Source organism: Sarcophilus harrisii, chromosome 2 (genome assembly GCF_902635505.1).
Source record: "Sarcophilus harrisii chromosome 2, mSarHar1.11, whole genome shotgun sequence".
NCBI classification, from domain to species: Eukaryota; Metazoa; Chordata; class Mammalia; order Dasyuromorphia; family Dasyuridae; genus Sarcophilus; species Sarcophilus harrisii.
This window is the reverse complement of record NC_045427.1, coordinates 19,049,830-19,064,468: the sequence shown is the minus strand read 5'-3', so window position 1 is coordinate 19,064,468 and position 14,639 is coordinate 19,049,830. Positions and strand designations below refer to the sequence as shown.

Genomic DNA, 14,639 nt, shown 5'->3' with positions numbered 1-14,639 from the left:
ATTCTTTAATATCAAGAAAGAGGAATAATGATTTTTTTTTTTTTTTTGCTATCACTTTAGTATGCTTGCATCAGCTTTAAACATGGGGCAAACCTATTGATAGAGTAGAACAGAAATAACTGACTGAACTGAGTAGGAAAGGAGTCAGCTAGGCATAGTAGAGTCTAAAGGAGAAGAAGAATGGTGGTAGACACAGAAAAGTCTAATTACTCATATCACTTTTTTTTTTCAATGATTATAACTTTTTATTGACAGAACCTATGCTTGGGTAATTTTTTACAACATTATCCCTTGCACTCACTTCTGTTCTGACTTTTACCCTCCCTCTCTCCCTCCACCCCCTCCCCCAGATGGCAAGCAGTTCTATACATGTTAAATCTGTCACAGTATATCCTAGATACAATATATGTGTGCAGAACCGAACAGTTGTCTTGTTGCACAGGGAGAATTGGATTCAGAAGGTAAAAATAACCCGGGAAGAAAAACAAAAATGCAAACAGTTTACATTCATTTCCCAGTGTATTTTCTTTGGCTGTAGCTGCTTCTGTCCATCATTGATCAATTGAAACTAAGTTAGATCTCTTTGTCGAAGAAATCCACCTCCATCAGAATACATCCTCATGCAGTATCATTGTTGAAGTCTATAATGATCTCCTGGTTCTGCTCATTTCACTCAGCATCAGTTCATGTGAGTCTCTCCAAGCCCCTCTGTATTCATTCTGCTGGTCATTTCTTACAGAACAATAATATTCCATAACATTCATATACCACAATTTACCCAACCATTCTCCAATTAATGGGCATCCACTCAGTTTCCAGTTTCTAACCACTACAAAGAGGGCTGCCACAAACATCAAATCACTTTTCTTGAATCTTGATGACAGTGGAATTAGAGAAGGTAGGTATTTAGGGGTTGCACAGGTGAGTATATGGATGACTTTATTTGAGCTTTTGAATCACGATGTGTATTCAATTAATAATTATAATGCTTTTCCCTCTTAGACTTTTTTTTTTCTTTTTAAGAGGATGGAATCTTGGCAGCCCCTTAAAGAAGAAGTGGAAAGTACCCACAGCCTGCTTACACCTGCGACCAGGCTCAGTATGAGAAGGGAAGACAGTGATCTGTCTGAATTTCCCTCTGTGGAGGAGGGAGTTCTGATTATACCCGAAGAGGATGGAAAGGAATGGGCTGGAGAGGCTTCATGTATCCCATTTTTAGGTAATTCTCATATATAATGGCTGCTGCTGCTGCTGCTGATTACAAATACAAAAATGATGAAGCTTCAGATTTTTTGTAGAGCATGTTTTACTTTCAGAACATTTTATATCTCTTCCCCTTTGAAACATGTTTATTAATTACAAACTAAATTTTATATCCTCCCAAATCCAAATACTTGCAAACTGTTAAATAAAATAGTACCAAAAAGTGATTGTGAATGATTACATATGTAAGCATATCCTTTTAACCATTTGTTAAAAGGAAGGAAGAATGGAGGGAAATAGACAATCAGTTATTGTAACTGAATGTATATGGAATGAAATCACCCATAAAATAGAAGAGGATAATGTAGTGGATTAGAAAGCAGGGTCCAACAAGGTGTTTTGTATTAGAAACATTTGAATAGAAACACATAGAAAAGAAACATACATAAAGATTCACAGAGTTAAATAAGGAGCTATTATGCTTAAGCTGACAAAGTGGACTTAAAGCACTCTGATTGATGTGACCAACGATGGCAGAAGTTTTAGATGAAATGTCCTACCCCCTTCTGACTGAATGGAGATAGACTCAGATAATAGAAGGAAATATACTTTTGCATATGGCCAAATGAAAATTGATTTTGTTTGATTATGCCTATGTGTTATAAGAGTTTTGTTTATTAATGTGGGAGAAAGAAAAAAAATTAATGCTTGTTAATTGACAAAAAGTAAAAAGTTACACTAAAAATGAGAAAGCCATATGTTTTAATGACTGGGAATATTTTTTCTTGTGATTGTTTATTAAATTGATTATTTATATCCTTTGTGAACATATCTTTTTTGTTGTTTTATATAGCTTTTTATTTTTTCAGATATATACAAAGATAGTTCCCAACATTCACCTTTGCAAAACCTTGTCTTCCAAATGTTTCTCCCTTCTTCCTTCTCTCCACTCTCTCCCATAGACAGCGAGCAATTTAATATAAATTTAACATGTGCAATTCTTCTAAAAATATTCCTGTATTCGTTATGCTGCATAGGCAGATCAAAAGGGGGGAAAAACCTCAACCCCACCCCCTACCCCCCAAACCTCAAGCAAACAACCAAAAACATGAAAATACTATATACATTGATCCACATTCAGTCTCCATAGTTACTCTCTGGATGCTGACGGCATTTTTCATTCCAAGTTTGTTGGAATTGCCTTAAATCACCTCATTATTGAAAAGAGCCAAGTCCAGGGGCAGCCTGGGTTCAGGAGGACCTGGGTTCAATCTAGTCTAGTTCAATCAAATCTAGTCTCAGACACTTAATACTTTCTAGCCATGTGACCCTGTGGAAGTCACTTAGCCCCAATTGCCTCAGCAAAAAAATAGCCAAGTCCATCACAGTGAATCATCACATAATCTTGTAGTTGCTGTATACAAACAAGGTTCTCTTGGTTCTGCTCACTTCACTTGGCATCAGTTCACGTAAGTCTTTCCAGGATTTTCTGAAATTAGTATGCTCATCATTTCTCATAAAATAATAATAATCCATTACATTCAGCCATTTCCCACCTGAGGGGCAACCAATTTCTAGTTCTTTGCTGCTACAGTAAACATCTTACAAAAGCCGAAGTTGTTTAGCTTTTTCTTTCTTCCTGCATTTGTTTCCCTTTTTCTTTTCCCAGTTTCATTCTTTTAGAGTTTCCAGTCCTTGTCTGACTTCTGCTATAGAATTTGAGTTCATAAAATCCTACCTTTTTTTCTTTTGAATTACTTTTCTCAAATCCATTGTACATGTCAGATTTTGTCTTTTTTTTTTTTCTCATCTGTCATAAAATATAGGAAGGAGAGGTTTTTTTTTTTTCCTTCTTCCTCTCCTTTCCCCAAGTTCTTCTTTATTTTGATCTTAACAACTAATGCCTTCCTATTGGTGAGAATCAGATCCATTTCTGGTTCTTGCAATTTTTAAATGATGAAATGACTCTTAAGGTTATTTTGTTTTTGGCACAGAGAAAACTTCATTGGATTTCTGGATTATTGAAGGCCCCCTATCACTTTGCCAGCCTTGTTATCTGTTTCTTGAACTCACCTATTTCTATTTTCTGTCAGATGATCTCTCATAAAATAAAATAAAAAAATACTGTAGGATTATTGTAACTTCACCTCAGTGCTCTTCCATTTAACAGGAAAAAAACTAATGCATTTTAAATATTTTAAAGTCAGTAGATGAATAGGATTTATTACTCAGAGGTTCCTAAAACTAATCAATTGTTGTATTTACTGAGTAATATAGCTTCCTGGGTTGTGGATTCCAGGTGTTAGATGCCATGTCTGGCCTCCCTTTCACATTTGAGGGATACTTACCTGTAGATTTTACCTTCTTGTTACTTGAATTTCAATCCACGCAACTACTTCTCATGCTTTCCTCATTTTAAATAATCTTAAAATTTATCCATCTTGGAAAATAGACCAAAAAAATCCTACATTTTTTAATTTGGAAGAGATAATCATTTCTCTTTTTGAGCTGTTAAATGAAGTTAGAAATTTGTTAGACTATTGTTCTGAATTGGATAACTTTCATTGATGGGTGAAGCAAGATAAATACATTATGTTTCTCAATTTTCAAATTGTTTAATTTATGAAGAAAGGTGCTACAGAATTATACATAAATGATCTCTGGTTTTATCACTGACTACATTGCTTACATAGTTCTTATTTTTAGCTGCAACAGATAAACTGAATATCATATTCTCTTTGAATAATTTTAGTCAGAAATACATTCTATTTTTGAGGCTTTGATGGGGCCTTTTATTTGTAAATTACATTTTATATTGTTATAGAACTTAATTTTTTGAATACTTGTCTGCTAAAAAGAGAACAAGAATAAATTCAAAAGCAAATTTAAAGCCAGAATTCAGAAAGAAAGACACAAATCATGTCATTTCTAAAGATAGAGTTTAAACTTTAGAATATTAAGAGGCACCTGATTTTTTGTTGTTCTAAAGAAAAAAGGTCACTCATTTAAGCTGGATTGACTCAGGATAACTAAAAGACAGGCTGATAAATGTTAAACAGGGCTTCTATTCATGACAGTGAGTCTGTGTTCTTAGTATAGGGTGATTTTAAAGTGCTTCCTGGACATCCAGTTTATGATGATTGAAAAGCAGTTGGAAATGTTTGATTGGAGAGATCAGGGCTGCATAAATAAATTTGGGAATCAATCAGTATAGCTCTGGGAAATGATAAGATCACCAAGTGAGAAAGAAAGCAAATAGAGAAGGGGGCTTATGACAGAAAGAACCTTGTGGGATATCCACAGATAGTGGGAATGATGTGGTTGAAGAATCAGCAGATTGAGAAGAAGCATTTAGACATATTGGGAAAAAAAAAACTGAAGAGAAGTGCCTCATTAAAACTTATAGAGGAGAGAATATAATCAGCAATGTCAGAAACTGTAGAAAGGTCCACGAACATCAAGATGGAGAAAAGACTAGGAGATTTGGCAATTAAGAATGCACTGGTGATTTTGTAGAGGGCAGTTATAGGTGAATGATAAGGTTAGAAGCCAGTTTGGCAGAAGATTCATAAGAAAATGTCTGTAGACAGCTTCTCAAGAAATTTAGCTGACAAAGGGATCTAGGGTCTGTTCTTTTTTAAGTACTTGGTAAAATTCACTTGTTAAGTCCACGTAGATCAATTTTTCCCCCCTCATGGAACTTGTTTAAAACTTAATTCAATTTCTTTTTCTCAGATAGAATTATTTTAGTATCCTTGTTCTATTAACTTAGGTAATTTATATTTTTTGTAAATATTCACATATTTCATTTAGATTTTCATATTTATTGACATATAATTGGGCAAAATAATTTATAATGATTTCTTTTATTTCCTTTTTATTGGTTTTGAATTGATCTCATTTTTGATTTTCGTTTTTTAAAAGTCAGATTAGCTTGTAACTTATCTATTTTATTGTTTTTTTTTTAAACATAGCTCCTAGTTTTATTAGTTATTTTTTTTCCCTAAATTTTCAGTTTTGTTGATCTGTCCTTTTTTATTTATTTATTTATTTTTTTAGACTTCTATTTTGTTGTTCAGGTGAGAGTTTTTACTTTGTTTTTCTAGGGTTTTGTTGTTTTTTAGTTCATGCCCAGTTTGTCAACCTGTTCTTTCCTTTATTTAGAGATAGAAAATTTCCCTTATGTACTGCTTTAGCTGAATCTCACAATTTTGGCATGTTGTATCGTTATTGTTTTCTATAGTGAAATTACTGATTGTTTCTATGATTTGTTTTTTAATTCATTCTTTGGATTAGGTTATTTAGTTTGCAGTTCAGTACAATCTATGCTTCAAAGGTCCTTTACTTAATGTGATTTTAAAAAAATTCCTTTTTTTTTTCTTTTTTTTTTGCTGAGGCAGTTGGGGTTAAGTGACTTGCCTACGGTCATACAGCTAGTAAGTGTTAAGTGTCTAAGGTCAAATTTGAATTCAGGTCTTCCTGACTTCAGGGCTGATGCTCTATCAATTGCACCATCTAGCTGCCCCAGCTTTTTATTTTTCAAAATAAATGCAAAGGTAGTTTTTAATATTCATCTTTGCAGAACCTTGTGTTGCAAAATTTTCTCCCTTCTTTCCCCCACCATCCCCTAGACAACAAGTAATCCAATACATGTTAAACATGTGCAATTCTATACATATTTACACATTTATTATGCTGCACGAGGAAAATCAGATCATAAAGAAAAAAAATGAGGAGAAAATAAGGCAAGCAAGACTATATCCAACTGAATATAATTTTTACATTGTGGTCAAAAAAGATGAATTTAATAATTCTTTGTGTATGGTTTAGGTAGGCTCCTAAGTTATAGATAATGTTCTTTTGTTATTTTATATAGACTTTTTCTCTTCCTGCTGAGATTTTTTTTTGGGGGGGGGGAGCAGGAAATAAACAAAAATGCCTGTGGTTTTTGTGAATTTATCTTATATCCTGTAATTTTGCTAAATTTATTGTTGAAATTCAATTTATTTTTAATTGATTCCCAATTTTCAAAATACACTATTATCTCCAAAAGCTAGTAATTTTGTTTTTTTTTTCCTTTATGCTTTTCCCTCAGTGAAAGTTTGGAATAGCTTCTGTGGGAAGTAAACTAGGGGATCACTTAGGGAGGACTGCTGACTTTGTAATGTACTTGATGCTCCTGTTTATAGGACCTAGCAGTTTGTGGGTAGGGCAAAGGAGGCAGAGACTTGGTAAGAGAAGAGCAGTTCTTAGATTCCCAAATATTTTATGCTGTCGACAGTTATTTTGAATGGAATTTCTCTTTGTATCTCTTGCTGTTGGATTTTGTTGGTAATGTATAAAAATGCTGAGGATTTATGGGGATTTATTTTATAACCTGCAACTTTGCTAAAGTTATGAATTATTTCTAATAGCTTTTTAGTAGAATCTCTGGGGTTATCTAAGTATACCATCATATCATCTGCAAAGAGTGATAGTTTGGTTTCCTCACTGCCTATTCTGATTCCTTTCATCTCTTTCTCGACTCTTATTGCCGAGGCTAGTGTTTCTAATACAATATTGAATAATAATGGTGATAGTGGACAACCTTGCTTCACTCTAGATCTTACTGGGAAAGGTTCCAGTTTTTCCTCATTGCATATGATGCTTACTGATGGTTTTAAATATATGCTCCTGACTATTTTAAGAAAAAGTCCATTTATTCCTATATTCTCAAGTGTTTTTATTAGGAATGGATATTGGATTTTATCAAATGCTTTTTCTGCATCTATTGAGATGATCATATGTTTTTTGTTAGTTTGGTTATTGATATAGTCAATTATGCTAATAGTTTTCCTAATATTGAACCAGCCATGCATTCCTGGTATAAATCCTACTTGGTCATAGTGTATTATCCTGGGGATGATTTTCTGTAATCTTTTTGCTAATATTTTATTTCAGATTTTATCATCAACATTCATTAGGGAGATTGGTCTATAATTTTCTTTTTCTGTTTACAGCCTACCTGGTTTAGGTATCAGTACCATGTCTGTGTCATAAAAGGAGTTTGGTAGGACTTCTTCAATCCCTATTTTTTCAAATAGTTTATATAGCATTGGAGTTAATTGTTCTTTAAATGTTTGGTAGAATTCACATGTAAATCCATCTGGTCCTGGGGATTTTTTTCTTAGGGAGTTGGTTAATAGCTTGTTCTATTTCTTTTTCTAAGATGGGACTGTTTAGGATATTTACTTCTTCCTTTGTTAGTTTGGGCAAGCTATATTTTTGAAGGTATTCTTCCATTTCATTTAAGTTGTCGAATTTATTGCCATAAAGTTGGGCAAAGTAATTCTCTAATTGTTGCTCTAATTTCCTCTTTGTTAGTGGCGAGTTCTCCCTTTTCATTTTTAAGACTAACAATTTGATTTTCCTCTTTCCTTTTTTTAATCAGATTTACTAAGGGTTTGCCTATTTTGTTGTTTTTTTTCATAGAACCAACTCTTAGTTTTATTAATTAATTCAATAGTTTTTTTATTTTCAATTTTATTGATCTCTCCTTTTATTTTTAGAATTTCAAGTTTAGTTGTTTGACTGGGGGTTTTTAATTTGTTCCTTTTCTAGCATTTTTAGTTGCAAGCCCAATTCGTTGACCTTCTCTTTCTCTATTTTATGCAAGTAGGCCTCTAGAGATATGAAATTTCCCCTTATTACCACTTTGGCTGCATCCCACACATTTTGGTATGATGTCTCATTATTGTCATTTTCTTGGGTGAAGTTACTAATTAATGTCTATGATTTGCTATTTCACCCAATTATTCTTTAGTATGAGATTATTTAGTTTCCAATTATTTTTTATTCTACTTTCCCCTGGCTTTTTGTTGAGTGTAATTTTTATTGCATCATGGTCTGAAAAGGATGCATTTACTATTTCTGCCTTACTGCATTTGAGCTTGAGGTTTTTATGTCCTAATATATGGTCTATTTTTGTATAGGTTCCATGAAATGCTGAAAAGAAAGTGTACTCCTTTCTGTCTCCATTTCGTTTTCTCCAGAGATCTATCATATCTAACTTTTCTAGTGTTCTATTTACCTCTTTGACTTCTTTCTTATTTATTTTGTAATTTGATTTATCTAATTCTGAGAGTGCAAGGTTGAGATCTCCCACTATTATAGTTTTGCTGTCTATTTCTTCTTGCAGCTCTCTTAATTTCTCCTTTAAGAATTTAGATGCTACACCACTTGGTGCATATATGTTTAATATTGATATTGCCTCATTATCTATGTTACCCTTTAGCAAGATAAATGCCCTTCCTTATCTCTTTTAATTAGATCAATTTTTGTTTTGGCTTGATCTGAGATCAGGATGGCTACCCCTGCTTTTTTGACTTCACCTGAAGCATAGTAGATTTTGCTCCAACCTTTTACCTTTATTTTGCATGTATCTCCCTGCTTCAGGTGTGTTTCCTGTAAACAGTATATTGTAGGATTCTGGCTTTTAATCCATTCTGCTAACCGCTTCCTCTTTATGGGGGAGTTTATCCCGTTCACATTTATGGTTAAAATTACCAATTCTTTATTACTTGCCATCTTGTTAACCCCTATTTATGCTTTTCTCCCTTCTTTCCCCCTTACCCCCTTTCCCAGTATTAAACTTGTGAGGACCACTTGGAGAAGAGCAGTTCTTGATGTGGTCTGTGAGCTCTGAGGGTGTCACAGGCTCTCAGGGTCCTTCCCAAAATGTGACACCCAGGACTGAAGACAGTCTTCTTCATGTGTTCTGGGGAGAATGTGCACTTGGGAACTGTTATCACACCTCTTTTGGATCCTGTCTCCTTTAATATTGAAAAAAATCTCTCTTAATTTTTTTGACTGTCATTTTATCTTCCATGTTATTGATGAAATCATCCTTATCCTCCCAGTCTCATAGGCTTGAGATTTAGGAGTCATCCTCACTTTTCACTCCCTTCTCCCTTCATCTCTCTCCCACCCCTTAGACTCCCCAGCTTTAAGACCTGTTGAACTCTCCTTTGTAACTTCTCTTGATTATGTCCCCTTCTCTAGTCCAACATTTCCCAACTCTAGTGCAGGCCCTTATCACCTCAAGTCTGGATGACTACAGTAGCCTACTGGAGACCGGGGGGTGGGGGGGGTGGGCAGTTGAAGTCTGCATGCCCCACTCTAGCACCCCTCCAGTCTGTTCTCCATTCTGCTGTGAAGCTGATCTTGCTAAGATGCAGCATCTGACCATGTCGCCTTCCTGTTTTATAAACTCCAGTGGCTCCTTGTTCCTTCCACAATCTTTCTATTTGAAAGTCTCTCTTTGGCTTATAAAACCTGTCATAACCTAGCTCCTTCCTGCCTTTTCAGTTTTTAGGTATTTGTTTTGCTGAACTATTTATTTTTCCTCTTTATTTTTATTCTTAAATATAATGGAAAAATGACTCTGTGTGGAGGAAAGGGAATGGATATGTTGAAAAGAAAAGTGATGTAAAAAAAAGATTGATAAAATTTTTTAAAAAGTATTATCTATGAAGAAATTAAATTCATCTTTAGTTCTGTAAATGTGATTCTTGTACCAGAACCCACAAGTAGTTATACCTAAATGAAATGAGTTTTATCACTCATGACTGTTTTGTTAAAACCAAAACAAGAAAATTGCAGTGAAATAGAAGAATGACTCATAAGGTCTCTTTGAAGGGTAAACAAAAGAACCTGAAAAGTTATTTTTGTCATATTCTCTAAGGCAACAGGAAAAAGTTATAAGGGAAAATTTGATCATCTCATATTGCAAGACTCAGGAGATGTGTTTCAAAAAGCCTTTAACAAAATCGTGGCAACTTCTTTTATAGGTACATCTCCTACAAAGGATGAAATACGTGAGCTATTCAAAAAAGAAACTAACCATTATGGCAGAGGTCTGTATCTTTTTCCAGATCCTCATGACTTCTCAGACATATCCAAAATGGGAATCTCATAGACAAGAGATAAAGCAGTTATAATGGTCTCCATGAGCTAAAATTCTAAGAAACTTAATGATGTAATAATTAATAACAGAGATGGCTAATTCCTAACAATGCTTAGCCAGAAAACTGAGGAATAGAAGGAATTAGAGCGTATATTGTTGTGTCTGTGGCTTCACCAGGCCTGAAGTAAATGGATTTGGCATCCAGTTGAGGCTAGTTCTCTTGTCTTCTTCCTGACCCCTCAATAAATGACTCGAAGACCTCGCTGAGGTCAGTGAAAAGTAGTTTTCCCAGTATAAGAGAAGGCTGAGGCAACTTGGTCCATTCCTTGGGGAAACTACCATCAGAGGGGAAGGAGTCAGAATAAGAAAATATTTCTATACAAGTAAAACATTTTGATGACAGGCTATGTAGAGACAATGTAGGATTGTAGGCCTCACAAATGAAAAGTACAGTTAAAACAAATCGTCACCTAATAAATAATACAATTAAATTATTCAGAACTTCTGAATGCTAAAAACAAAGTGTTAATCAAGAGAATTCACAGATCACCTCCAGGAGAAATCTTGAACTTCTCTTGAATTAAACCATTCCAGTGATAAAGAAATTCTTCAAGTGAGTGTGTGTGTGGGGGGGAGTTCTTCCAGAATAAAGGAAAGCAAATTTAAATAGCAAAAGATCATTCAGCACCCACTAGAGACCACAGAAAAAATGAAATAATTTTTCCAAATACCAAAGGAGTTTAAGAGTCAACCCAAGGTGCTATGTTCTGCGAATCTGAACCCAAAGATCAGTGAAAAAAGAAAGACATTCAGTGAAGAAAATTTATATGAAATATTACATGAAGAATACCAGATGTGAGCAATTTATTTGCTTTTCAGATACCTGAGACAACAGAAATACAGGAAAAATAAATATGGCAACCAAGGAAGGCGCAAAAATAAATATAAAATAGTTTCCTCTCAAAAGGGAAAAAAAAATCCTGTACAAAGAGAGCAAAAAGAAAAGAAAGGAACTAGTGGATGATTTCTTTCTAAACTTCAGAAAGAAACAAGAATGAATATGGACTCTTAATGGAAGAACTGAAGAACATGCCTGAGATGCTATGGACTAACTAACCTCATGATATCCTGGGATATACAGGTGTTTTGTGGGACTAAAGTGCAGCATAATGACAGATCAAGGGGGAAAGGGAAGGAAGGAGAAAGAGGAGATATTGTGATGCTCCCTAAGCTAAGAAAGGAAACTTCTCTAGTGTCTTAGGAAGAAAAGGGCCAAGAGAGTGGATGAAGTGACAAAAGGGAGGGATCGAAAGGGTGGGAAAATGGGGATGTCTTGAGTCAGTGATGGGAAGTCTCATAGAGACCCAAAGATAGTAGACAGTTGTGAAATGGGGAACCTTATAATGGATATAATCTGCAGGGCTTTTCAGCTTAGCAACACCAGCCCAGAATTAGGCTTTCACAAACAGCATTCCTGCCTTAGGAGAAGGCGAATCAGAGCAATAGGGAACAACTTAGACCTGCAAGAGTGGGGAAGCATGGGCCCAGGAAGGAGAGTTCTTGGCACAGGGGGAAGCAAAGAATACTGTGAAAACTGTCAGGGATGTAAGAAAATTCAGACAATAGAAAGGGAGAGAAATAAGGTGAAATGACAATAAAACCAAGGAAAACAAATATAATTAGCAATACTTACTATGCATAGTTATATGTTGACAAAACAGAACATACAAGAAATACCTTCAGAAGTATAAAATACTCAAACTAACAGATAAAACAAAGATCTTAATCAAATTTCAGAAAAGGAAATAAAAAACTAGCTATAGAGGAACTGCCATGGGGAAGAAGGGCTTCTGGTCCTGATGGAGATGTTTTTATTTTTTAGCATATATCATAATAATGAAAATGTTAAAATAATAATTACTGTACCAATTGATTAAGAATACGTCCTGCCAGATTCCTTTAATGAATAAAAACTAACCTTAATAATATCCAAATCAATAAAGGATAAAGAAAACAAAGAGAACTCTAGATCAGTATCATTAGTGATATTCAGCCAAAAATTTTAAATAAAATTCCGTCAAATAGACTACTCCAAATTATGCAAGAAATCTCAGGGATGTTGATTCAAGAAATCTCATTAGGAAAACAACCAACACAATCATGTTAAAAACAAAAACAAGCAACTCTCCATGATTAATCCTAGAAAATGCAGAAAAATTCTTTGGCAAAGTATAAAGCCTCCCTTACACTAAAAACCCTCAATAATAGAGGCATAGAGGAATCTTTGTTCATAAAACATTTCTTCAAACCAAAAGAAATTAAAGGCCTAAAGGTGAGTAAGGAGGAGATAGAAGTCTTATTTTGTTAAATTCCTTAGACAGTCTTAGGGAACCAGCAGAGATACTGAGACCAAAGTTCAAAGCTTCAAGTAAACCCTCAAAAATCAGTATTTCTATATAACAAAATCCAAGGGAGCAGTAATTGAAAGAAAAATTCCATTCCAAATAACTACGCAGTGCCTCAGATATCTACCATATAATACAATGGACTTGCATGGATTCATTCAGAAAGTGTACAACCTACAACTGTAGTAGCATTCAGTCCTGGCTTTTGATTTGCCAATATAATAAAAATGACAATATTACCAAAATTAAACTATAATTTTTATGCTATGCCAGTCACAGCATCAAAAGAATACTTTATAAAACTATAAGTTGATAATAATTCATTTTGAAAACAAAGAATACAGAATATTAAGGGAGATGAAAGAGGAAGGAGGAATAGCCTTAACAGACCCTATTTGGTAATGCAACAGTCAACAGAACCATGGGGTGATGGTTAAAAAATAGAGAAATAGATCAGTGAAGGCCACAGAAGGGAGATTAGCTCCTGGGGTAGATGCCCATCTAGCTTCCTCCCCTGTAGACCCTGTCCTTTCTGGAAGAAAAAGCTCTTGAGCTTTATTCTTTACATGTGTATTTTGTGAATGCTGTAAATAGAACAATTTCATGTTTCCAACTGAGATGATTATATGAAAGAATATGGAAAAGCTATTCCATTTTTCCCCCAGAGCTCATTTTCATTTGTAATAATAATTTAAAATAGCTAGGCTCATGTCTCCTGAACATTCCTGTACCTGAGTTATTCCTTCTAGGCTTCTCTTAGCCTGTTATATATATATATATATATATATATATATATATATATATATATATATATATATTACACATACATACACACACATACATACGTGTGTATATGTATGTATGTGTATGTAATTTGTGTGTGAGTGTGTGTGTCTATAAGCACATTATCACTCCATTTTTAGTGATCCTGGACTGACATTCATATTGTCAAGAGAGTAATGGTTTTAAAGTGGTGGGAACCTTTAAAAGAGCTTTACAGTATTTCAAAGACTGTTCAGCTCATGCTTTTCTCTTGTTTAATTTTGGCCCTTGTTATTTGCACTCTGTCCAAAATACACATACACACACACACACACACACACACACACACAGGTTCTCAGTGCTATCTATCATGTGTATCATAGGCATCAGAATTTAGACCGAAACCATTCTTTATTCACTTTGTTTTTTCTATGCATATAATTGAGAAAAACTCATTTCTTTGATTCTGGATCTTATCAGGAGGCTCTATAGTGTTCTGGGATTTACTGTAGCCAGCATGATGTCATCCTCAAACAGGAGCATGTGGAGAACTTCCCTGACCATTGGGAATTGACTGTGTGTGTGTGTGCATGTGTGTTTTATGTTCATATTATTGTGTTATTTATTGTAATATACTAATTCTGCTTATAGTCAAACACATTGTTACTGGCCTTTTTCTTTTTGGTTTCAAAAATTGCTAGTTAAAAAATATATACGTTTTTGTAGTTTCTTTTTCTGTTTTCAACTTAAGCCCTTTTTGGATTGAAACAGCTGGATTTGTGGATCATGATTTTAAAACATCATTGACTTTCCTTGCCTTGAAAACATGTTATCTGGCAGGGTCCTGAGATTTATAAAGAACTGTTTAATTAACCAATAATCATCTGTAACATATGTTAATATTCTTGTTTTATCCAACTTTTCAGCCACTGAGGACAGAATTACCTCCTCCCGTATCCCATTGTTGGAATCATCTCTGACCCCCAGGGTTTGGAACGAGACTCTGTTTCAGCAGAGTGAGTTGGAGTTCATACCTCTGAGGTGGGATGGCTTTTCTTCAAGCTCTTCTCCTATTTTTCTTTGCTCTTGTGAGCTGTGAATTTTCTTTAATATAGATTGTTTTAAACCAATATTAATAAATTGGTCCTAAGAAAACATCTCAACATTTACTCAGTTGTCATCTATCCTTAGAAAATAACCAGTTTAAAATATGAGAAGAAATAAGTCTCAACTTTAGATTTAATAAGAAAAAAAATTGTTTCTTTTTAGGTTTTCAGACTTTTCTTTGGAGCACATGTTGATTTTTTTCCCTATAAAACTCTTCC

The 14,639-nt window shown here is 34.3% G+C and overlaps 1 protein-coding gene across 11 annotated transcripts in view; it reads left to right on the top strand.

Annotated features, from left to right (window-relative positions):
- ALMS1 (ALMS1 centrosome and basal body associated protein) overlaps nucleotides 1-14,639 on the top strand; it is a 106,492-nt gene that overhangs the window by 16,051 nt on the left and 75,802 nt on the right. For all 11 annotated transcript variants that reach the window (XR_004231543.1, XM_031949693.1, XM_031949692.1 and 8 more), the window contains 2 exons: nucleotides 1,024-1,219; nucleotides 14,241-14,355. Coding sequence is in view for 10 of the 11 variants with exons in the window: in XM_031949693.1 (XP_031805553.1) it covers nucleotides 1,027-1,219; nucleotides 14,241-14,355 (308 nt within the window). In the remaining variant the exon portion in view is untranslated. The remainder of the gene's footprint in view (nucleotides 1-1,023; nucleotides 1,220-14,240; nucleotides 14,356-14,639) is intronic.